The sequence below is a fragment of the Podarcis cretensis genome (assembly GCF_951804945.1).
Source record: "Podarcis cretensis genome assembly, chromosome: 9".
Lineage (NCBI taxonomy): Eukaryota > Metazoa > Chordata > Lepidosauria > Squamata > Lacertidae > Podarcis > Podarcis cretensis.
Window position 1 is genome coordinate 26951812 of NC_137178.1, and position 26429 is coordinate 26978240.

Genomic DNA, 26429 nt, shown 5'->3' on the forward strand with positions numbered 1-26429 from the left:
TTACCTGCCCTTCACCCTGTTGTGCCAGGGTGGGTTATATAAGATAAAACACAATGACTGTAATCTGCTGCTGTAATCCATACACAGCAAGCCTTTCAGCAGAAGTAAGTGGGGGGAAGAAACACATTTCTGCTCTAGTTTAAGCAAACTCTTATTACTTGCTAAGCAGCAATTCCCCAGCAGGGGGCTACCAATCACCAGCCATTATATTGGACAGACACACAAATTCAATTCTTTTATCTGAAGCAGACTTTCAGACAGAGATGGCTTAGAAGTACTTAGTGTTTGGATTCTGGGGTCCCAAACTCTTGTGTTTGGTGATCAGATAAATCTTTTTAACAGCAACAACAAATCATAAACATGATGCCTGGGTAACTAGGTTGGTTAGAGCATGGTGCTGATAACTGCAAGGTTGCAGGTTCAATCTCTGTACAGGACAAGCTGCAAATTCCTGCATTTCAGGGAGTTGGACGAGATGATCCACAGGTTCCTTCCAACTCTACGGTTCTGCAATATGTGCAAACTAACACCTAACCATACTAACAATAACAGAACCATGTACAAACATATTCAATATAAAGAATTACAGAGATGCAGTTACATATAGATAATATTTTAAGATGAGTGATTTATCTTTGTGTTTGCCTTTCATTTAAAAAAGGAGCCAGAATAATTTCCTCCTTCGATTTTTGTCTCACAGTGTTTGGGATGATGCATTATGAGACAGGACTGTGGTAGGTTTCCCCTCCCCCCCCCTTCCAGAAAGCAGCCATGTGTATCTTTCTTTTGCCAATTATGTGGTCTGTTGCTGCCCTTCGGTTATACTGAAGGGCACAGATAACACTTCAAAATTTCCACTCACTAGACTAGAGTTTGCCAGATTCCCATGTCAGCGCTGTCCTTGGTGCTGGCTTCTTCAAAGTGTTTGGGAAAGAGAGTGAACAATTTCACTACAGTAGGTGTGAATGCTACAAATGGCAATCAGGAACGTGTGCATTTCGAATTTGGGGGTGGGGTGAGAGAGGGATACATAAAGAGTTGTTACATAGCTAGAATCACAATTCAGTGTTTCCTTTCAAAGAAGGGTAGATGCTAACAATTGGATGAAGATGTAATAATTAAGGGAATATTTGAAACTAATTGACCCCTGCCCAGAATCTGGCAGGCAGAAGACTTAAATTACATCTTAGCATCCCCACTCAAGAAACTGAACTATAGTGCAGGCCATCTGCTTTTGTGGAAGAAGAAGAAGAAAGCAAATTCTCTTATCACTGAAGATTAGTGATCTGTTCAGAGGCATAAGAAACAGTGCCAAGACCAAATAGTGATTGATTTGTTAATTGTACTTGGACTTCTTCAGGCCTTTTCTAACCAGTGAGATTTGAAATATAACCAGTTTCATTGGTCTGACAAGCGGTTGCACCTGATCATTAGGGTGGGTTTGATGCTAGTTAAATTCATGGGTTTTCTGTTTTTTGTCTTCTTCACTGTGATAACAAAACACTGGAAAGCATGTGATGTGCCTTGCACGGAAAGTCACTCTAGAGTCAGGCCAATGATCTGAATGAAGCAGTCAGGGTTGTGACTTTTCCCACAAATTCAGTAATTACAGTCGCTGTAACTCTCCAACTGCTTGACTTTACCCTCGAAGGTGCTCTCTTCCACTGTCTCCCGAGACAGATAGGTGCCAACATCAATATCATTATATAGCAGACTATCCAGTTGAATGGGTGTGCAAGTTGGGTATCTAATTTGGCTAAAATAGTTTGTAAAGTCTAAACAATTAGTGGACACCTACCCAACCACACCCATATATGGGTAAATGCAATTATAAGGTTCATTAGTATTGAATAGGTAAACTTCCAGTTACCAATCTGGCTAGATCTTTCCTTGCTGAGGAGGGAGTCTGATTTACTTCCTGTCCTCTCCTTCAGAACAAACAAATACATATATGGAATTGTAAGTCTTTATCTTATATTTGTCTAAGAGACTGAGCTGTGAATCAGAAAATCTTTGGTTCAGATCTGCCTGTACCATGAATTTCGCAGATGACCCCAACCAAGCCTCAGTCTTTCCCATCGAAAGTGTAGAAGAAATGGGGAATAGTGGCATGCCATTCGTATGGCACTTAATAGTGTTTAAAACACTTTAGCATTGTTCTTGTAAGGATCAGTGAAGTAATGTAAACCCTTTGGACATTCTAATGTCTTATAGAAATGCTGTTGTTACATTTTAGTATGGTAGTGTTGAACAATATTGAGGGGTATCATTTGATAAATTGATTCAGAGAGCAGTGCATTTTGGTAGACATTCTTGTTAACAGATGTTGTTCTAAATTAGAACTTTTTCTTAGCTTTTTGTTTGCTCTACTCCTCAACCTTCTACACAACCCCTTTCTAAATTCAATTGCAGGATTGGAGTGATTCATTACCTAGTGACTTTGAGAGCTGGTGTATGGTAAAATGGCTGAGAGACTGAGCTGTGAATCAGGAAGGCCTTGGTTAATATATTGCCTTTTCCATAAACATAAGCAGTCTTGGGCAAGGCACTCTCTTACCTCAATTTCCCCCATCTTCAATACAAGGGCTAATAGCGCTAATTTACCTTGTTTATTTAAAGCATTTATAAGTCACTCTTCATTAAAAATAGATCAGGGCGGTATGCAATCCTTACAGCATTGCTGCATGGATTCCAACTAGGTAATGCACATGAAACACTTTGAATGCTTCAAAGTACTATATAAATATTAAGTAATTGTTATTGTGTTATGTGATGCTGACTTCTTGCTGCAATGATTGCATGCCACTGAATATCAGTTGTTGGGAATTGTGAGCAGGAAAGTACTATTTGCACTCTTGTCTCACTCATGGGCTTCAAATATACATCTGGTTGACCACCAGAACAGAACAGAATTCTGTGAAAGATAAGCCTTGGCCTGATCCAGTCCTCCTCCTCTTGTGTTCTTATTGCTATGCCATTTCTCCTTTGTCCTTAGCACTCTGTAGCTAAAAGCTCTTTACTATGGGCCCAGTGGGTGAGTTGCATTTTATTCACCTCTCCCATATTCTCTGCTCCCCCCATTCTGTAGCTATTTGCCTTAGAAGCAGAAAGGACGTGTCAGCCGTGTAAACAGAGGATGCTGTACAATGTGAACCTAGAACCAGAGAGCATCCCCAGAGGAATCCTGTTGCATTTCATTTTATGATTCCACAGTCAGTTGCATCAAACTTGTATCAGAAGCGACATAATTTTTTTCCTGTGTTCTGTTCTTTCAGGCTCGTTGTTCATCTGCTTCTCCTCCCACTCAACTCCTACATACCATTTGTAGCAGAGCTACAGCTCCACAGTACACACACTCCAGTGGAAAAAATAGCCAGAAGGGGGTGGGGTACCCTGCTACATAGGGCTAACTCGGTTTTTATTGAACGGGATGTTGAACATCCAACCTTTTGACTGATGACTGCAGAAAGACTTCATCTCCTTAGGATCAATAAAATGTTGCATGCATTGGGCAGTGATTGACCACTTCAAGCTATACTTAGATCAACCATCCTATTATTTACCATAATATTTATTTGCTCTAGACCACTTTAAGATCGATATCATGAAGGGCTTGCCCTTTGTTGATGACTCTTGCTTTCACCTGGTTGACTTGTCCTATTTAGGTATAGCTTGTTAAAAATAAATAAATCCTGCTGCACTCATAATTAGGGGGGTACAGTATATATATGGTATGTATGCATAACTCACACACTGCTGAGCAAAAAGGAGTGTTTAGGTGTGTCTACATAGTACTGGGGTAGTAATTAAACAAGAATTGCTGAAATGCCAAACTGGCACAGCCTTCCAAAAGGAAGTTCACGTTGCAAGATGTCTTGCACTGTGTTCACCTGTATGGACAGTGGCACACATTGATTTAATTATTTCCCTGATATCTGGGACCAATGAGCAAAGCTAAGAACATAAGAATTGCCTTGCAGGATCAGATCTGCATCAGGGCTAACACTCTTTCCCATTTCAGGCTGAAGCTTAGACCAGGATTTTAAGATCTGAAGCAGGAAGTGCAATTGCACCTTCCCTAAACTCACATTGAGTTTCCATTTCTTTAAAATGGAAAGTAGATTTTTTGAGCCTAATCAGTTTCATCATGGATTTAGTGATGACCATATGTAATGCTGAGAGTAGGTAGAAGACATGTGCAAGAGAGTGGCAGTAAGAGCTGCAAAACCATTGCCACCTCCCTCTCCCCGTTCCTTGGTTTCAGTTGTGGGTGTGAACTACTTATCTGTCTTAAGTGGAGCTGGTTTACCTGTAATGCTAAGCCAGATTATGACTTTGTGTGACTATGTAAACTCTTGGAGGCAAGTTTGCAGCTGCTCTGCTTCTTCTTTGGTGCTGCTGCACTCTTGTAAGCTAAGCTGTGGTTTGACTTCATGTTCAGACCTGGGATCATGGATTGTCTTACTCTAGACAAACCACAAGCTGTATCCACATTTTGCTCTTGGATTTGCAGCTCATGTATACCAGAAGGAGCGCTTCCACCCCCATTGTCCGGATACTGAGATCCAGCTCCAAGGGCCTTCTAGTGGTTCCCTCATTGTGAACCAGGGAGGGCCTTCTTGGTAGTGGTGCCCGCCCTGTGTAACACCTTCCTGTCAAATGTAAAGGAAATAAACAACTACACTGGTACCTCAGGTTTCATACGCTTCAGGTTACATACGCTTCAGGTTACAGACTCCGCTAGCCCAAAATATTACCTTGGGTTAAGAATTTTGCTTCAGGATGAGAACAGAAATCGTGCTGTGGTGGTGCAGCAGCAGCAGGAGGCCCCGTTAGCTAAAGTGGTGCTTCAGGTTAATAACAGTTTCAGGTTAAGTACGGACCTCCGGAACAAATTAAGTACTTAACCTGAGGTACCACTCTTTCTGGTTTTTAGAATACATCTGAAGGCAGCCCTGTATGAGGAAAGCTGCAATGTGTGGCATTTTATTGTGGTTTTATAATCTGCTGGAAGCTGCACAGAGTAGCTAGGGCAAACCAATCAGATTTGTGACATATAAAGTATTATTATTATTATTCATGTGGTGGGGCATAAGACATGAAGAGAAGCAGGCACTGGGAAGGAAAACCTTGTGAAAACTCTCAAGACATACCCTGATTGCTGGTTGTATCTTTCAGGAGAAGGTAGTAGCACACTGTGCCAACTCTCCTTCCTGCCTGCACTAGAAAGGATTTGCCTCCCTGTGTAGCAGCTTTTCAGTGCTTGCACCAGTCCCGTCTTCTGCTTGGCATTTTTGCAGAAGAACACCCCACAGAATTACTCGCTCACTTTGATCAACAAGGGGAGGATTGAGAAAATAGTGAATGTGGCCTTCGGTTCAGAAACCTCCAGTTTAGTTACATGACTTATTTGGGAAAGAAAGATTAGGAGAGGGAAGCTTGTAATAAACTATTCTAGTATTGACTGGGTAGGTCTGATGCACCCATTAATGTGATTAGGAAGAGAATAATCAGTATATAATATATCTTTTGCATCTGGTGGTATATTGGGAATAGTCATACACTTACCTTCCACATTAAAAAAGAGTAACCATGTAGAACATAAGCAATGAGTAAACTGAGTATAAAATACCCCCAATGAATTGCAAAGCTAATGACAATGTGAGATTTGCTGCATGGGTTTGAACAAAACAGTAAATTACAACAAATATTATATTTGAAATGCTTTCCCTGACCTCTGTGCTGGAAAATAAAATGTATGGAAGCCATAAAAAAAATACTTATATTGAGGAAGTGCTCTAGTGTTGCTCTCCATTGTGGCACTGTGGTCTAAACCACAGAGCTTAGGGCTTGCTGATCAAAAGGTCAGAGGTTCAAATCCCTTCGACGGGGTGATCTCCCATTACTCGGTCCCTGCTCCTGCCCACCTAGCACTTCGAAAGCACGTCAAAGTGCAAGTAGATAAATAGGTACCACTCCGGTGGGAAGGTAAACGGGGTTTCCGTGCGCTGCTCTGGTTCGCCAGAAGCGGCTTAGTCATGCTGGCCACATGACCCAGAAGCTGTCTGCAGACAAACGCCGGCTCCCTCAGACTATAGAGCGAGATGAGAGCCACAACCCCAGAACCGTCCGCGACTGAACCTAACGGTCAGGGGTACCTTTACCTTTACCTACCAGCTGTAATATTTGGATAGGTGCTCCATTTTGGGCAAAAAGATTCCTGCATTGCATGGGTTTGGAATAGATGACTCCTGTGGTCCTTTCCAACTCTACAGTGCTATCAATCTGTGTAGTTAAGAGAGCCTCATGGCTCCCATACATGTTATTTTCCAGGCACAGAGGTCATCTGTACAATTCTGCAAAAAACAGCAAATTGTTGTGAAGTCTGAAGTTTTCTTAATTTACCACTCAAGCTAGGACTGGAAGATTTCCAGTTCAAGCAGTCTCAAACTACCGGATTATTTTAACATTGGCATCCTGCAGAGATTTTAGTAGTCTGCAGAGTGAATTTTCTAAGATGTAACAGCTGTAGTTGCTGCATAAAGCAAAATATAATGCAGAGATTAATATTTTTTTATGAAGGATTGGAGAGGTTCGAAAAGGGGGATTTGTATTAAGGAAAGAAAGGAAGAATACGGGGGATGGCATTTTCTAATGAGGAGAGGAAACCCTCTGTTGCCTAATCACTGATTTGTTGTGTGATGATGTAATGATGTACTAAATGAGCATTTGAATGTCCCATAATCTCATGTGAAATCAACAAAGAGTCTTATGGGACCTTAAAGACTAAGAATTCTTTTTATGTCATAAGCATCTGTAGACTGTAGTCCACTTTACATGACAGATTGTGTGTGTATGTATGTATGTACACACACATACACACAGTGTGCAGAGAAAAAAAGGATGGTCAAATAAGAAGGAAATGCCAAAATTTCCACCTGACAATTCAATTAAATTTTAAATGTGTGCAAAATAAATACGGTGGTCATTCACACTAGCAGTAATTGGTGATAAACAAAAGAGTGGCTTTCAAATACCGCCCCTGGGATGGCAATAAAACATTTCCAGACTAGGAGAAATAAAATGTATTCCTATCAGATTTGCATAACATACTCTTTCACAAGGATATTGCCGTACCTTACAGAGACTTGTTTGTCCCTTTACTCATAGAATCATATAATTGTAGACTTGGAAGGGGCCCTAAGAATCATCTAGTCCAACTCCCTGCAATGCAGGAATCTCAACTAGATCATACATGACAGATGGCCATTCAGTCTCTGCTTAAAAACCTCCAAGGAAGGAGAGTCCACCACCTTTTGAGGGAGTCCATTTCACTGTTGAACAGCCCTTACAGTCAGAAAGTCTTTCCAGATGTTTAGTCAGAATCTCCTTTCTTGTAACTTGAATCCTTTGGTTTGGGTCCTAGACTCTGGAGCAGTAAAACACAAGCTTGCTCCATCTTTCATGTGACAGCCCCTGAGGTACTTGAAGATGTTTATAATATTTCCTCTCAGTTTCCTCTTTATCATGCTAATCATATCAAACTCCTTCAACTGTTCCTCATAAGGCTTTGTTTCCAGACGCTTGATTCTTGGTTGTCCCCCTTTGCATACGTTCCAACTGTTGGTTTCTATTTCCCTCACTAAGCAGCAACTGCAGTCACGGGACATTGTTTTGCATTCCACAGTCAGAGTTACTGTTGGGTTCCCACGGGAATGGGAGACTGGATGTGACGTTCACTGGTTTCCTGTTTTTCACTGTTCTCTGGGTATTCTTTGTTTCCGAGAGGAGTTGCTTATCTGCTCTCACAGAGGCAAGATGCATGTTTGTATTCTCTCAGCATAGAGTGTAAATAAAATTAAGAATGTAGCACATACCGCTTATCCTTCTGCTGTGTGACGACGCTCTGCTTGGGCTCTAGATAAGACGAGCCTGTATCAGCTTCAGATGGGCCGAAGCTGGTCAAAATCTCACACCAACTTGTCAATATCCTTCTGAAACTGTGGTGCCCAGAACTGGACACAATACTCCAGGTGTGGTCTGACCAAGGCATACTAGAACAGGACTATGACCTCCCTTGACTGGGACATTATACTTCTGTTGATGCAGCCTAGAATAGCATTATCATTTTTTGGTGCTGCATTACACTGTTGAATCAAGTTAAACTTGTTGTCTGCTAAGACCTCTAGATCCTTTGCACATGTACTACTGTCAAACCAGGTGTCCTCCATCTTATATTGGTGCAGCTGGTTCTTCCTGCCTAAGAGTAGAACCTCACATTTGTCCCTGTTGAAATTCATTTTTTTTAATTTGGGATCAATTCCTCAATCTGCTGAGCTCATCTTAAGTCCTGATTCTGTCTTCAGTGGCACTGGCTACCCCTTCCAGATTGGTGTCATCTGCAAATTTGATGAACATTCCCTCAATACTTTCATCTAAGTCATTTATAAAGATGTTGAATAACAGGACAGAATCCTGTGGCACCCCACTTGCCACTTTTTTACAGGATGAAGAGGAACATTTAGTGAGCAACCTTTGGGTTTGGCCAGTCAATCAGCTACAAATCCACCTAATGGTTACCTCGTCCATTTCATGTTTTACCAGTCTCCAAGAGTATCATTGGGGACTTTGTCATAAGCCTTGCTGAAATCAAGAGGCACTACATCCACAGCATTCCCCTAGTCCACCAAGCATCTTCTGCTTGCTTTACTTACTCCAGTGGAAGGCTTTTCCTTAGCCTTCTGCATTACTTTGTGGCCATCCAAAATTTGTGCTTACCATATGCCTGCTCTCTTAGCAGTGGGAGGGGCAGGAATGCCATACTGTGTTTAAGACTCAGGATGGCTTGAGGTGAGAATCCTCTTACCTTCACAGTTATGAGCTGGGAAGATTGCAGGAGGTGGGGGGGAGCCTTCATCCATCTTTTGCAGAGTCTCAGAGACACTTGAAAAGCAGTGAGAAGTCTCACTGCCTTCCAGATGTCTCAGAGGCTTATTGTGGTACCAAGAAGATCCATTTCCCTTTCCCCAGAGCTTGAGAATGTCAGGGTTTCTCCTTGATGCTGCCTTCACCTATTCAGGTGTGATGTAAACATGAATGGTGGGTGCAGGGTGTATACATCATCCCTATGCATGCTGGTCCCCAACACTTGTGCCTTTCCCACATTGAGTAGGAGGGTCTGTATGGGGCTTCTAAGTGTGTTCATAATTCAGGATCACATAGAAGCTCTTAAGCTCATTTGGTGAGCATGATACGAAGCACCATTTAGGCATGTCCACTCAATGCAGAGAAGTCAGCGGTGGAGCATGTGGGGACCAGTGTTTGCAGGTATATTTAGAATGTGGTGTCCCTCTCCCAACTTAGGTTTACATAGAGTAAAAAAAAGAAAAAGAAAATGTTTACATAATGTTTTTAATGCATTTTTAGTATTTTGCTGGAAGCCGCTCAGAGTGGCTGGGGAAACCCAGCCAGATGGGCGGGGTATAAATAATAAATTATTATTATTGTATATTATTACATTACTTAACACAGGTTGAGTTTGTTTGTTATCCAGTGGAACTTCCATTCACTTCCCTTGGAACACTTTTCTGATGCTTGGATCTCTTTAGTAATGGGCTGTCTTTTGTGCCTTGCTGATGCTGAAATGCAGACACTGGGCCTGAGAAGAGCTCTTCTGTACCACTTCAGCCATTGTGCTGCCCGAAGGACCTTGCAGTACAGCCAAATTAGGGCCATTTAATTGAAGAGTTTTTGGAAATACCCATTACCTTCTGCTTTGGACAATGTTTTGCTAAAAATAGAGGAATGCCTGATTCCTCACTTGGATTAGGGAAAATACCATTTATGTGCATTGCTTACTTGCTCAATTATGGGCTGAGAGAGACTTCCGGCTTTGCTGTGGCTTTTCAGGCTCATTGTTTTACGTGTGTCTCGAAAGGGGTAGCTGTGCTGATTTCAAGAAATCATTGTTATAATGAATGCATTTGCAGGAACAAATACTTCCTAGGTAGGTGGGGCTGGTGTTTTGCAAGGATAGGCTGTTGGGATATGCAGTCTGCGGGATATGCAGTCAGGGGATGATAGACCCCACCCCATCTGCACCTAATATAAAAGATAACAAAAGCTCATCTGAAATGTTCTGGGAGGGGATAATTTCCTCCACCTCTTTCGTAATTAAAAAGATGCACTCTCTGTTTTCATTTCTCATACTCCAATAACCATCCTGTTTTGATTAATTTTTTATTCCTAATGTAAGCACTTCACAAATGAGATAGCCTTTAAGTAATGTATACTGCAGACTAAGATATTCTACATTTATTACCCTTCCCCCACAGAAATCAGCTGGCTGGGACAGGCTGAGCCCAGATTATGCTGCGTGTTTTCCTTGCGGAAGTCCACCCTCAGAGCAGCATTGGGATCGCATCTTAATGCAGCTCTCCTAATGCAGCCTCACGCGGACTCTAAAAAAACGACACAATGAGGACCTGGCTATTCCCAGCTTCTTCCCGTCTCTCTCGCTCTCTCAGCTCACTCAGCCATGTATTTAGCTAGGAAGTCGCTACCTGCAGACTGAACAGGCTGCAGCCGGTCTGTTCTGAGCACAGCAACGTTTCCTCCTTATCCTCCCAATTCCTTTGTTTTTGGGTGGAGAAAGGTGGCAGGGTGGGGAGGAGAGAGAGAGAATAACCGCATTTAATAAGCAAGAGAAGGGAAGACTGGAATGGAGAGATGTGAGGAGAACAGAGCATATCATGTGCTTTTTAGCAGAGGCAGTTGCAGCGGCATGTCATTAAGCCAGACTGCACCATTTTCTTCCCACCCTGTAACGAGGTGATGCTGGTAGCTGCAAGGAGCTGTCCACCCCTACCCACCCACTTCTAAGGATTGTACAGAGGTGGCTCCATCCTGGCTCTCTATCCAGCATATGCAGCCCGTCTGGAGGAATCCCAAGAGACCTTCCCAGCTGGTGAAATTTGTGCATAGGATGAATTTTCTTCAGCCGTCACAGGAAATCTAAAATGCTTCCTGCTTTTCTGTGAGGCTTCTCCTCCATAGCTCTCTGTGCTGCTGTGTGCATGTTCCTTCCTACATGTGTGCGGGGGGGAGCAAGGGGGAGACTTAAAAATCAGGATATGCCTATCTTGTGCTGAATTATGGATGCTGCAGAGGCTGGATCACAGCTGTGACCTATCAGAGGGTGCCTGAGGAGGAGGGGGAAAGAGGAAGAGCGGGAGAAGAGGATTGCCCTGTGGATTTCTGCCTTCCAGCATCACCTCTTCTGTGCCCTTGCGAGATAAACAAATCGCCTGGATCTCAGTGTGGTGGGAATCGACTGCTCTGAGCAGGTGCTCCCCTCTGCAAAATGGCTCACGCCGCTGCTTCTATTAAAAAAGTTCGTGAGGCTGAAAATGATGAAAGGGAGAAGGAGAAAGAGAAGGAGAGAAAAAGGCAAAGGAAAATCTCTAGGGAAAATCGGAAGCGCAAGGTATGAGCAAACATACCCCACCATCACTCTCCTCTCCCCCCCCCATATATATAGGACACGTACACAGGTGTCCCCTGCAAGATATGCAGCAATGTCTCTCTTTCCACTTCCCACTCCAAAATTTTGCATCCCCTACCCTGCCATAAATGTTTTGCTTACTGCAGTGAGAGCAAATAAAATAATTCCTAGCCACATGGGTGCAAACATGTGAAGATGGCCAGTGGCACTTCTTTTGCCTTTTTTCTTTTATCTTCAAAGCTCCTAGGCTCTGTTTTGATCACCCAGGAGCCAGGTGTTTTATGCCTCTAGCTGTTTTGAAACTGTTTACTGGCAGGGAATACTGCAATTTTGTGCTGCGCTTAATCAAGATAGGTTTTGAGGTCTGAGACATTTCCCCCCTTTACCTCTGTTTCCATTTTTATTTTTATTTTTTGCTGTCAGGTCATTAGCATGCAGTTTTACATGAAATCCAAATGCTGTAAACTGAATAATCTGTTCTGTTGCTTACTGTAGGCATCAAGTGTGGATCCTTTGCACCTCTATTAATGGGCATTTCACTCTGTTCATTTTACAGCATTGTTATGTGATTTATCCTGTACGCTGCAGAAGCTTTGTGTGTGTTTTTAATTAACTTAGGTTGTCTGCTTCTCTGCTTTTCAATACTGACAACCATTCTCCAGTCATTCTTCTCTGAAGTATTTGTAATATTGCCACTGTTTCTGAGATGTGTTTAGGATTGGGAAGCTAGTGACACCTTCCCCATCCCAAAGCTTATTGCTCATTTTGTCAGGGAAAATGATTTTCTATAAATTGGAAGAGACTATAACAAGAATAGTGGTATTGTTGGATATTGTGGAGACCTGCACTGAGGTTATATTCTTCGCAACTCAGAACCACTCATATATTTTAGGGCAACCTCCCACTTGGCATATGCCTCTGAAGGTATAGAGGTGTGGCTTTTTGTTTAAATGTACGCTGTCAGGGGTGCAGATTATGAGGGTGTTTACTTAGTAAACAGAAAGAGGGCCTTCTTGGTAATGGCACCCGCCCTGTGGAATGCCCTGTTATCAGATGTAAAGGAGATGAGTAACCATATAACCTTTAGAAGACATCTGAAGGCAGCCCTATGTAGGGAAGCTTTTTAATGTTGATTTTTTAAATTATGTTTTATATATGTTAGAAGCTGCCCAGAGTGGCTGGGGCAACCCAGTCAAATGGGTGGGGTACAGATAAATTGTTGTTGTTGTTGTTGTTGTTGTTAGTGCATGAACACAAACCTTTCACCAGTTGAGTTTTCTTAAAGAAGCAGGTATACAATATTCACATTTAATGGGGTATGTTAATGTGTGTCCAAAGGACACCTTGGTAGGGAAGCAGCTATTGGTATACAGTACAGGAAATTCCTTCCTTATTTGCTACATTTTAACTCATCTGTAGTGCTACTTTGTCTTCTGTGCCTATATAAATTGTCTGCTGTTATATGCTCCAGGTGGTAATTGCCTCTCTCTCCTTCCTTCCTTCACACACACATTCCTTCCTGCGGCCCATGTTGTTGTGCTAATATCACACAGGCATAGGTCCAGTCATACTACATTTTAACATGCTGATATGTTTAGCAAATTGCCAGAATTGCCATTCCTGCTGTTTGTTTTTCTCCCCCTCCTCAGTATATTTATGGAATGCATCTAATTCCCACCCCTTGCTATTGTAGAATGAATTATTCAGTCTGAATTCATTACAATTATATATATATATTGCCCATTCGTTAAGCGGCTGGATACCTAGGGGATGCCTGATGTGATCTGTCTGACTTCTTGAAGGCTTTGTTTGCTACGTTCATTAAGTTGCATTAGAATTCTCTTTATCAGGACGTGAATGCCATTTCCCATATAGGCAGCACTGGGATGTGTAGCTGATGAAGGCAGATTGCGATTACTACCCTAATCCTCTAAATGGAACACTACAGCATAAGCCAGCCCTTTGATTATACGTTTGATCATTTCCTTATAAAACATACAGTATATTTTACTGTTATATATAGTATATAAATATGATTACCAACTCATCTGTGCATGTAGAAGGGTGCTTTGCACTGAACTGATTTTGGAGAGCTCTCTCTGATTTTATCTGTTTTAAACCAGAATGTTGAGGCTCTTTAATTAAAGTTGAATATAATTAAACCAGTCCCTTCTGGCATCTCTTTTGCACAAACTGCTGCATGACCTTGATTAGAACCAGGCAGACTTAGAGGAGTCCACATGTTAGGAATATGTTGGCCACAGAGGATGGGGAGATCAGCATGTTCCCCTCTAAGAAGCAATAATAGGTCAGAGCTCAGCATATACCAGGGAATTACTATGCTTCTATTTGCTTTGTTCCATTTAATATTCAGCAGCCAGCCTCACTGTGTCTGCCTTTTACTGCAGCTGCACATTCACTGTTACATAAATAGCCCCCTCAGTCGCACAGCAAACTTGCTTTCTAACAGGAATGGGTGTGGTTTAAGCATGTTGCCCTTTACCTGTAGAAATATAAATCTGTGTGCATGGCAAAGAATGAGATAGCATAATGCTGTGTAATGTAAAGGGATGAGTGTTTTTGGAATGTACACAGACCCTTCTTGGCAGTCATAAACAATTTTGGGTAGACAAAAGGCCTGAGTACCTTTCAGGATTGGGATGACAAAGGCAAATTATAGGCTGTGCACATAGTACCAGTTTAAATGCAGCTAGGTCCTTTTTCTCCTCAATTCAGTTTGAATCTGGCTTGAGGGGAAACATATAAAAATGCCTAAGAAACAAACCAGCTGTGCACACAGCATTGGCTCAATTGCTTCTCTTTACTTTAGGGAAAAGCGTAAGTCCTATGTACTAATGTTTCCTCAAGTTGGTATGTGTGAGATTCTGACAAGGGTGTGTGCATTTTCAGCAGGCCCAATCTGGCCTGCTCTTTTTTCTTACCAGGTTCCAAAGAGTCAAGGATTGTGGTTTCCAAAAGTGCGATTCACAATGCCCCTGTGATTGTGATGTTGCATCTTCCTGTGGGCTCTGTTATCTCATATTGAATGGGAAGTGGGGAGAGGGTGTCTGTAGGAGGAAAAATGTGGGAAGGTGGTAGCCTATTGACTAGAAGGGAAACTGGGAAGTTGTGCATGAACCAAGAAGGTGAGGAAGAAGCAGTATATGGAATAAAAGAACAAAGTGGGTATATTCTAGGTTAGGGCGATGAAAGGAAGATCAAGTAAGTTTATGGCAGGATGCAGGGATTTTTGTTGTTTAATTTTAATTTTAGGTTTTCTTTTTAAAGAGGTGAGGGGAGAAGATAAACATAAGATCTAAACCCCCCCATAAATTACTTCCAAATATTGATACAGCAATGAAGAGTATTGCATGGCAGTGAAAACTATGCTTAGAAATAACTGGCTATGATTTTATAAAGTCTGAGAAACACTGGCATATCTATGAGCTAAAGGGTTTTATGGTTGTTGATAGGAAGCCACTCAGAAGGGTCTCTGTCCCTAAGAGTCTCTGCTCGCTATTGGCTGAGCAGATGTCATAGCAAGTCATCCATATTCTAGAGAAAGGTTGGACATAGATGGGGCACCTAGGAATAGATGGTTGGAACATGGAGAAGTCTAGAAGAATCAGATGAGTGTGATCAGATGCTTCTTCAAAGACACACAAAAAAGCTTGATATTAGGAAGACATGTTCTAGCCTTTCCTTGGCATGATAACTTTTTGCATGCAAGTTGTTATTTTTATGGAGGAATGAGCATTCAGCCATGTTAACTCCTCTAGCCTGCAGTCTGAAGTGGTGCAGCCCAGACACAGATTTACCTCCTCTAAGAGAACTACAGGCCCCTTGCAGGGGGGGCAGGGCAGCCAAGTACACTTGCCCTGTTTCTCAGAGGGCTAAGTTGGCTGGGGACCCCAGCTAAGGACAGACTTCCTTTTCGTTTGAGTTTATTACCTTATCCAAACACGTCTCCCACCCTGGGCCTCAGACAAGCTCCAAGGCACCTATATGAGGCTTCTTTCATTTTCTTTTCATTCTTCTGCGCCATCCCATGTTCCGACCCTCCTCTGAAGTAGAGTCCAGAATCAGTTAGGAAATTAGGCTTGAGTTGAGAGTGAATCTGAGAGTCTTAATTTGCCTCGGTGTGCAAGAGGGCGTAGCCAAATATGATGAGACAGCTAGTCCCAGTGAAAGCAGTTTGAAAACATGTTTAAAATTCACCAGCAGAAAACAAGTGACTGCAGGGAAAGTGCATGTTGGATAAAATGCAGCCATTGGTTTTCATATTAGTTTTGTTGGAATTGGCCCCTGCTCATATCTGGATACTCCATTTCACTGGCTGAAGTAATTAAGAACTTGTTTCTGAGGGTGGGTGGGTGTGGAACGGGAGAGAAGATTGTATGCATGGCAGAAGCTGCAGACTTGAATACATCTATTTACATATTGATTGCCAAATCTTTTGTTACATGTTAATATGGGTAGCTCTGAAGTACACACACACATAAACACACACATGCATGCACGCGCGCGCGCACACACACACACACACACACAATTATTCACCTCTAACCTTTAAAAATATGCTTTGTGTCCACAACTGTGTTTTGAGCCCAGGCACTGCAGGATTTTTAAATCTTCATTTGTCAGAATAACAGCATGTTTCACCCACCTTGTGATAAAGCTCTACCTCAGTCGCTCATCTTACAGATCAAACCAGTTTGCCATTTCACCACAAATCTTTTAAAGGATTTCTGCAAATCGTGAAGACAATGTCTTGGTACCTGTGGGGAGCTGTTCTACGTGAACTGCTTGTTAAACAGAGGCAGCCACTACGGCATGGGCAGCTGTTGTGATGCCCTCCAGATGTTGCTGAACCATCATTCCTGACCGTTGGCCATGCTTGCTGGGGCTGATGGGAGGGGGAATTTGTGCTGGAGGATTTCAATCATCTAATTCCTTGGTTTGAACTGTATGCTGTTTGAAGAAGTCCATAAGAGGGCCCAAACAGACCCATAAATACTTAGAAAAATATTTGAGCTTTCAAAATCAGACTTTCTTCTAAAGAATAAATAATTACATTTGGTTATCTTTGTTTTCAAAGAATGTTTTTGACCACTGGCCTAAATCTGAACTATAAATTCTCAACTCCTTTCAGACACAGATAAATGTGAAAACTATTTTTTTTTACATAAAACACATTTCCCTATCAAAACCATGTATGCTCACTTCCAGAGTAGATTAAATGTTTGCTGCTAATATATAATCCTATGATAACTATGTTTGTGACCCAGATGTAGATGATTGCTGAAACAACATCTGCCTTTCAAGGGAACCAGCTTAGTTTTTTGTTTTTTGTTTTTGTTACTTTCATTTTTTAGGAAAGTGGAAAAGGTTGGCAGCAGTGCTTAGAGCATGTGAAAGGGGAATAGGTACTAAACATCTCTGGCAGCAAAGTCTGTATATCTACATATTTTGAAAGTTAGGAATGTTTTGAAAACTGATGAACAAGATAATGGGAGATCAACAGCAGCTGAAGCTGGAGTCAGTGATGGGCAGGTAATGGCAGGCAGAGCCAACTAATGCTAGTTTCCCCCTATCCTCCTCCTTACAAGAGCAACATTGGGACCAAGGAAGAGGAAGCTGACAGCACTGCCACACTCTAGACTGGTTGTATGTAAGAATGTAGACAGGGAGGAGCTGGCTGGAGACAGACTGAGGTTGCTGAGACATTTGCCCTAATCGACCAGCCTCCACTGATGGTGAGCATGTGAAATGCAGACTTCATGAAGGGCATTGAAATAGTTCCATGAAGGAAATAACCAAAGCTAGGCTTGTGCTTGCCATTATTCATAGCATACTAAGAATGTAATGAGATGCTTGGGTAGGTGCTGCCGCACAAAATGCCCAATCTTGACATTGTGCAGAATGGTCTACCTCTTCTGCAGAACGTTGTGATCATTTGGGTATTTTGCAGGATGAGTCAATCTTTTAGGTATCCTGGTCCCAAGCTGTGTAGGGCTTTCTACAATACCAACACCTCGAACCAGGCCTGGAGATCTGTTGGAATACAGTAGCTCTGGATTTCTTGCATGGAGCAAGGAGTTGGACTACATGACCTACAAGACTTTGCTGAACTCTGTTCAGGCATGGGGCAATTTGCGCCTCTGCACATGCGCAAGCGCAAGCGGCGAAACCCGGAAGTAACCTGTTCTGGTACTTCCAGGTTGCCGCGGGACGTAACGTGAAAAGACACAACTTGAAGCGGGTGCAACATGAGGTATGACTGTACGTACTCTTGTTTGGAAGTTAGCAAGAGAATAAGCCATTTCTCACAGGCTGTGCTGTAGCTACAAAATAAATCATTCATATGTATTTAATTGTGAAATTTATGTTGTGTGTCATGGCTGTGCCAAGGTTTTTAGATGCCTTTATTTGAGGCACCTCACACACAAACATGGCTGTGTAGCTGCAAGAGTCTGCCAGTGATGTCCTATGGATATGTGGTGCTGGGAAGGTCTCTTTCACTAAAACACTTACTTTGTGCTCATTACAAAGAGGTAATTGTGCTCTTCATGGCTCCCCAGCAAGACCAACTATGTTTTGCATCTGGACTGAAGTGATACGAAGATGTCATGGGGAGTGTGTGACCCAGAAGATGTCCCTGGGAAGCACAACCAGCCCAGAACTGAGCAGAGAAGAAATATCAGAGTTGGGAGTAGAGATAGGCAGTTGCACAGCTCCTGTTACTACAAGAGATCCAGTAAGACCCCACCTGCCTCTCTATCTCTGTAGAGGGAGGATCCGTTCAGAAAGAAGGAAGGGACCTTTCCTTTTATGATGCATTCACACCCCACCTTTCCTTCAAGGAGCTCAAAGTGGCGTGCATGGCTCTCCCTGTCTCCATGTTATTTTCACAACAACCCTGTGAGGTAGGCTAGGCTGTAAATCAATGGCTGGCCCAAAGCTCACCCACTGAGCTTCATAGCCAAATGGACATTTGAACCCTGGCCTTCCAGGGCTTAGTCTTGACACTTTAACCACTATACCACACCAGTTAGTCTTTGCTCTTATATAGACTGGATTCAGTTTCATTAGATGTTTTGCCAGCTGACCAAGTGAGCTGGTTGAGTGTTCAATTTCTCTATCTCTTTCTGGCCACTGTTGCCATTAGGTCCAGAAGAAGAGGCTAGTGAGCATTGCCTGAGCATACTGCTGTATGGCTAGGGGCTCAAGCACCCAGGAAGTGGCACTGGACTGGATTTGTACCCTGTGAAGTGTTGGAGGGCATGGCCAGGTTCCTTTAGAACAGCCACAGTTATGCTGAAGGTTTCTTTTTCTTTAAAGCACCACAGGTCTTCAGTGCTTTAATGATGTTCTAGGTTATGTTGCTACTGATGAACATCTTTTGATGTTCCAGGTTTAATAATGCAAGCATTTCCTTAATTATTTATGGTCTCTGGTTTGTTCCATGCTAAGCTGTATAACGATGTGTTGCCACTTGACATTTTTGAAGTTAGCAGCACACGAGGATTAGCATATGATGATAAGTGCCTGGTTAATTCTGCATCTTTTAGGGAGCTTCTTTTTAGGCCAAGCATTCTTGAGACTGGTGCTGTTGCTTTGTATGTAGAAGAGCAGGGAAACTGCATAGGATGAATGTGCATCCATAATACTAGCATGCCTTCTGCGAACCTCCTTCAGATATGCATCATTTCTCGGACACAGGAACTACTCACCCAGTGCCTCCATCTTGCCAGGATTCAATACATCTAAAAATGCATTTATAGAGATCTATCTATAGATGTGGTTAGGCCTTTCACTGTGATACTGTTTCACCATGTAAATGATGTACTCATGCAAAATTTCTCTTTCCCCCTATTCTATTGCAGTAGCTTGCAATGATTAATAGCATGGTTTGTCTGCTTTTTTATTTATATGCTCAATGTAGTGACATATGGTAGTTCTGGGATTAAAAGATCTCTCTGTCTCTGGTACTAGCAAGAGAGGATTATTATGATTAATGCATTGAACCATTCAGCATATAGGAAGGGCCTTCTGGTGATTGTTTTTTTCAAATATGGCTAAGAATATGCATTTGTAATTGGTTGAGTGTTTAATGGGTAGCGAGGCTAGAAGTGTTGTGCTCCAGATTGCTGTTTTATCCCACCATCATCTGCATTTGCAAATGTTACTTATCAGAGAAAATATAGAGCTGCCTCAGTGAAATGGCATTTGGTATGTGAAGCATAATGGAGTTGGCGAATTTTGCAATATGAAGTGTTGGGCCTCCATTGTATTCTGTCAGCATGGCACTTACCCAGCTACTGCAAATGAAACAGCATTTGATTTATATATCTAAAGATCTTCCATTGCTAGGCAAATGGACGTTAGGGAATGGTATCACTTTCACACACAGGAAGATCAAGTAACTAAAATATCAACTTAGGAACTCAATTGTAATCATATCTGAATCATTTTATAACTCAAAAAGATTTGACATCTCATTCCATTTTTTTAAAAATTGTACTTTTATGAGTTATGGATCCTCATGTTGTTTAAGCTTGTGCCTTAGAGAAAATAAATAATAGAAGCGTGTCCCAGTTTTGAGGTGACATGCAGGATCATAGAATCACAGAGCGGGAAGGCTCCCTGAGGATCATCTAGTCCAACCCCATACAATACAGGAATATGCAGCTATCCCATATGGGGATTGAACCTGCAACCCAGGCCTTATCAGCACCACACTGTGACCAACTCAGCTATGTTCCTTTGTATGTTGAAATGTACATGTGTGAAGTTCCTGAGAATGTGAACTGTGGGTTGAAAGGCTACAAAAAATGACCCGTGCTTCAAAGCTCAGCTCATTCCCAAACTAACATGCATAGCCCCTAATTGGTATTCCCTCAGCTCTTCCTCCCTGCACCTGCAATATCATCCTCATGCAAAGGTCAATATCATTATCTTACATAGCTGTTGTAAGGTTTGCTGTGGCATCTTGTATGCAAAGAGCTTTGGGCATTTGTATTCCACTATGCAAAGTGTTATTATTTTACCAGCTATCAGCAGTAGTGCTATATATGTCCTACTCTTGGATATATTTAGCTGTGTATATTTAGCAGTGTAGATTTTAGTGTTATGTGCCAAAGCAAAATAAACAAAATCATCTTCCACACTTTCTCATTTCTGTAACTTGTTCATGTATTTCTAGCCGCTATACCCATAATTTCAATAGGTGCTTTTGTTAGAGACAGCTCGTCAAATCATGTGAATTGTGTGTATGGGGGGGGGGGGTATCACATTTTCTTTCCTTTAGAAATACCAAATGCTGTTAGGGCTTCTATGAATCCCATGGCTTGAATGGCTACACAGTGCTTAAATGGATTTATAGCTGCTCTTGATGTCAAAAACTAAGAGATGCTCTGCACCTGCTGTGCTTAAGCCACGTCCTTCTCAATATTTTGACTTTTCTCTTTACTCTGTGTTGTGCAAAATCCATATGGACAGCCATCAGGTTCAGAATGAATTCAAGACAAAGAAATGCCAGTGTTCAAATAAGATGAATATACTGATACTAAAACACACCCTACTAAGAGCACAACCGCAATGAACAAGTCCAGTGAAAAACATTTCAGGATAATTACAAAGCCAAAAGATGGCAAAAGATGAAAATATTTGCTTTCTGAGTAATTTGCCCTTAATAACTTTGAAGCAGTGTAACAAACAGCACTAGCATTGTTAGAAGTTCACTGGCAGAAAGATTGCCCCTTTCTTTGTCTTAGATATCTATGTAGATCACAACCATCTGCAAGTAGTTTTTGAAAGGAATGTGTGCTGATCAGTATTTGGCACCCTTCTAACTTAGTCCGTGGACTTTGTTTCCTGCTTATCCATTTATATGCTCTTATTCCTTTCCATTTATATGCTCTTAAAAGTATGCCATGCATTTTGTCAATGTTCTTCATCCAGTGGAATTCTTCAAATAACATTTATTGCCAGGCAGAGATCTAGTCTGTAGGACATGCCTCTTTTAATATAATTAATCTGAAAACTGGAAGAATATCAAGTATTGAAACCTGTTGTTTCTATGAAACTCTCCTACCACTTTGGTGCTCCCTTCTGTCCACCTCCCAGCTTTGAGTCTAAAGTAAATGGAATTTGGGGAGTTGCAACTGCACATTGGATTTTAAATTTCACAGTATTGACAGCTACTATAAATTTTTAGAAACCTTATTCATTAGACATGGAATGTGAGAGGGCAGATATGTGTGAACAGGAAACAACACCGAGGAGGTTAACCTTTTATATTTATAGAGCATGCTTCAAGTCTCTGGGTTTGCCAACTGCTGTCTTTTATGACATTAAAAACATAGGACAGTGTTAAATAAAACAAACAAAATAGGCAGAGTACACGCAGTGAACTCTGCCACAAAGCTAGGCTTGAATTTTGCTGAACAGGAGGCAGCTCTGTTCTGTATTTGATGGAATGTCATGGGGATATTGTGCTAAGAGTTTGATATTTCCCTTTTTATATGAAGTTGCATACATAAATTTTGATGTTGCAGATGTTTTGAAAAACGAGAGGCAACTATCTGCAACTATGGGAGTTTCTAAACAAGTCTGTTCATTTTTACAGCTTCCTCTGTTAGTCAAGCACTCTGAGACTTTTACAGCAGAAGGAAGGTGTGGTGCAGTGACAACTCTTCCAACTCTCACCCGCCCATAGCAAAGAAATTTGTCGGGAGGGAATCCCACAACCCAAGTCACACTGCTTCCACCAGGCCTGGGCATTGTTGGTGTATCTGTCTGATTTGTTTTGTTGCCTTTGTGACCTTCTGTGAGTGCTTGAAAGTCGCTTCACCCGCCTCTCAACAAATGCCCCATCATGTTCTCCTAATCATATTAAAAAATCCTAAAACAGGTATTAGACTGGGGTTAGGGTGGAATTGCTTCACATGTCCATAACCTGTCACATCAGTATTGAATATGGCATGCCTGGCATCTTATCAGGCAAAGAAAGAGTAAGAAGTTGGGGTTTTTCAAACCTTGGGGTCTTCAAACTATCAGTATTATGAGAGGACTTGAAGTGTATATCAGGATGTTAGACCATCATATTTAAAGTGGATTAAAGCAGTCTGTTGCTTTGGTGCTAAAAATCTATCTTTTTATAGTTTGGAAAAGGAAATACACTGAAAATGTGGGATGAATGAATTATAAATAGATTGACATGTAGACACCTAACAAACGAATCAGGATGACCATTAATTGTCATATAACCACCCTGTAAATTTCAGAATGAATACACATTAAGGCTGGACATAGTCTAACCACCAAATAAGCTTTGTACAAGCAAATCAGGATTAAAGCTGAACAGATAGTCTGGAGGAGTCCCATGAGCTTGTTGAATTTGACTGAGGATTACTATTAATATATCTAAATTTTGAGACCTATTGGAGATCTCAATACATGAAATCTGTTCAGCTTCATATCTCAAAGCTTCCTTTGTCACACAAGTTGAATTATATTACAATATCTAGCTATGCAATTGACACTTCCCTCCATAAATTGGCAGTAAATATAAATAATAAAATATTGCAGTAACCAAAAGGCTGGACAACTTGGGAAAAAGAGAAGCACAGAGCCATTCTAAATTAACTTGACATAATTAACATGAGCATGAATTCCCCGTAGGTCAGTAATCCTAAAGGGTGAAAAACACAGTTATCCGATTATAAATCCTGGCAGCTGTGAAGGGTAACAAATCAATAGGACAATAAAGATGTTGGATCATTGACAACTGGTTACTGAATATCATTTGTTTCTTTAAAAAAATTGATAAAGGAGAAACAATTTTGTACAAAATCAGTAAGTACTTGAAAATGTGTGTCAAAATGACTAAAACCATAACAGTTACCTTTGGTACACTTTAGTTTCATTGCATGTGCTTTTGGTATATTCGGTGGGTTGGACCCAGATTTAGGCCTTATTCACCCCAAAGCAGTAAACTGTGGTCAGAAACAAGCCATGGCTTATGGTGAATGAGCAACGTGTTAGTGCATGCTGCACAGTCATGCTTCCTTCACTCCCCCATTTGCAGGGAGCAGGGGACAAAACCATAGTGTGGATAACTTAGCGGTACATGCAAACTAGCTTTCATGGTTTATTTTTCCATACAAACTACAAAGTGCTAAACCAAAAGCAAACAGTAGCTTCCATTCATTATAGGTTCAGAAAGAAACAGAATACGAGTGTTGGTTCATACGTAATGCTAACTCAGCCCCTCCAAGCTTTGCTTATTGCCTTTGGAAAGGGAGAAGTGTGCAAGATTGAGTAGAATGTGCCAACCAGCATGGCGCTTCTCCTTTGTAGCAGTCGTTGTGGCTGCTGGTAATCTTATTTGTACCCTATCCATGGGATACAAGGCTGCCTTCAGATAACTTCCAAAGGTTGTATAGTTACTTATCTCCTTATCTCCTTTACATTTGATGGGAGGACGTTCCACAGAGCAGGCGCCACTACTGAGAAGGCGCTCTGCCTGGTTCCCATAGTTTGTTTCAGTGTATGGCTTACTGCTGCATGCAAACCAGACCATAGTCATGCTTGCCATAGACCAGCTGAAATAAATGGGACACCACTAATGTATGTCATCTTGATATCAGTTGGTCTCCACAATGCAATCCCAACTATGTCTACACAGGAAAGTCCTATTGAATTCATGGAGGCTTACTCCCAGGAAAGTGTGGTTAGGATTGTAGTCTAAATCTGGATCCAACCATGTGTCTATTTTTCTGGTGATAAATATAATTGTGTTTGTATTCTTGGCAAAGCTCCAATTGGCTGTGTGAGGCCTGCTTCTAAGATTTGTACTTTAGAGAGCATGGCTGCTTGAGCAAAAGGGTAGTGGCTCAAAGTGCCTAAAGGTTACTCAAATGCTGTAATTCTTTAGAATTACCAAAGGAATTCTATGATGCTATGACTCATTCACCTAATGCAGATTCAGAATGAACAAATATGCCATAGTTGCATATTTATTAAGTACCATATGATGATCTATTTTTTAAAAAACAAAGCACTACATATCTAGTAGCATTTGTGTGTTAAATACAAAATAATTGGCATTTTGAATTAATCATTTCATGTGAAAGTTTTTCTCCTCCTGCAATGCCCCCCCTCTCTCCTGGAAAGTACCAGGGTGTTAGCATGCAGCATTCTGAACTGTAGTGCTTTGGGCAAGCACCAAGGGATAATGTGAACAGTAGAAGGGTAGGGGGGGAAATCAAAACATTCAAAGGCATGCAGCTGGGTAATTCAATAACCCTTGTATGTGGAGGCATTTCACACAGAAGGACTTTAACTCTGCGCTAGTCAGGCTGCCTGTATGTCCCTTTCCCCCTCCCCATTCAATTTACATGCATAGCTGGCCTAGTAGGTGTAAAAATAGACAGGCAGCGCCTGAATTGGAAATGGTCACTGAATGCTGTCTGCAGTTGCTGAGGTTTCCCTTTGACACAGGGCAGCCTGCAGAAAGAAAACTCTGGCGAGGGGAGTTGAGGGGAGCAAAGCACGGGATCAGTAATTATCCTTCTGGATTGTTTACTCTGCCCCTTTGGAGTGTTTAGGACACTTCAAAGTCAAAACCACTTGCAGGAGAGTGAACGGGGAGGACTGATATGGGCAATGCACCCGTTTGCCAGGCTTGTCACACGGACAAGGGTGTGAGAGTGCAAGGAAACATACAAGATGTGGATAAAATTCCAGACTACTATGGATGCAACAACGAAGAAGCTAAGTATCCCGAGACACTGGTAAGTCTAAACAGACGACAAAGGGGGATAAATAGGCCTCTGTGACTGTGTAGAAAAGAAGAAGAAGAAGACCTTTTAGCAAGAGAACTCTTTGAACCTGCTTGGTAGAGACTGGCAATGCTGAGCAGTGAAATAGGGTCTGTGACTTTAAAAACTGCTGGTGGCTGGATTAAGATGGTCATTGTTGGGGATCTGTTGAAGAGCAAAGTAGCTCCTGGAATGTGTTTCCATGCATGTAAAATATAAGATTGTAAGTAGCAAAAAAACTCAGGAGATAGAGCTCCTAATAAATAAAAGAATGTCTTTTACTATATTTTTGTAAGTAGACATTCCAAAGAGACTGTACTGATGTCTCATTTGAGAACATAAAATCAATAAATTGCATTTGATGGACTGTGCTATTCCGTTAAGTATATTTTCCATAGTTTAGGAGATACATAAAGGCTCAATTACAGAAAAAAGTTCATTAAACAGGTCAATGTGATCTCTCATGTTGTCAGTGTCTGCAATTACTTAAGCCAAAACACAATTTTTCAAATATTTTATTCACTATATAAGTACTTAGCAGCCTAATCCCATGCATCTTTACTTGGAAGTAGGTTTTGATGAGCTCAGCAGGACTTACTTTCAAGTAAGTGTGTACATAGGACTGCAAGCTTAGTGAATTTAGCAGGAGGGGGAAATGCCACAAATGTATAATTTTAAAAATTGCATTCACATTTCAAGGTTAATTGTGCTGGCTCACTGCACTATTCTCCAGATTCAGCCAGCTCTACACACTTTCACTTGAAAGTAGTTTCATGTTCATCACAGAAATAAAACGTTTGCAGTAAGAAGTAAAGTCAGATGGAATCTGAGTAGAAATCATATAGCAAATGAAGACTATATATCACATATTTCATCAAATGTCAAAGCTGTTTAAGAAGAATATCTTTGGTATCAGTTCAAAAGTAGCACTCCCTTATAATGTATGGTTGCAATTTGCAACTTTGCATCAATGCAATCTCATTATGAGTGCCCACGTGGCATGTTTGTAACCCCACCCACAGATCTTTGATATTCCACTTCTCCTTGCTAGTTTCCTGTCAACAATTTAGCAAACATAATATTATTATTTTACATTTTCA

The 26429-nt window shown here is 41.4% G+C and overlaps 1 protein-coding gene across 26 annotated transcripts in view; it reads left to right on the plus strand.

The window, feature by feature from the left end:
• The window catches only part of ANK2 (ankyrin 2), a 322074-nt gene that overhangs the window by 157803 nt on the left and 137842 nt on the right, over positions 1-26429 (plus strand). For 4 of the 26 annotated variants that reach the window (XM_079990166.1, XM_079990171.1, XM_079990148.1 and 1 more), the window contains exon 1: positions 24957-25302. The exons of 8 other annotated variants lie outside the window; for them this stretch is intronic. In XM_079990166.1, coding sequence (XP_079846292.1) covers positions 25168-25302 — 135 coding nt within the window. In that variant the 5' untranslated portion in view covers positions 24957-25167. Of the gene's footprint in view, positions 1-10547; positions 11486-24955; positions 25303-26429 lie in introns of those variants that run through there. 14 more of the 26 variants (XM_079990155.1, XM_079990159.1, XM_079990160.1 and 11 more) reach the window with 8 other exon arrangements.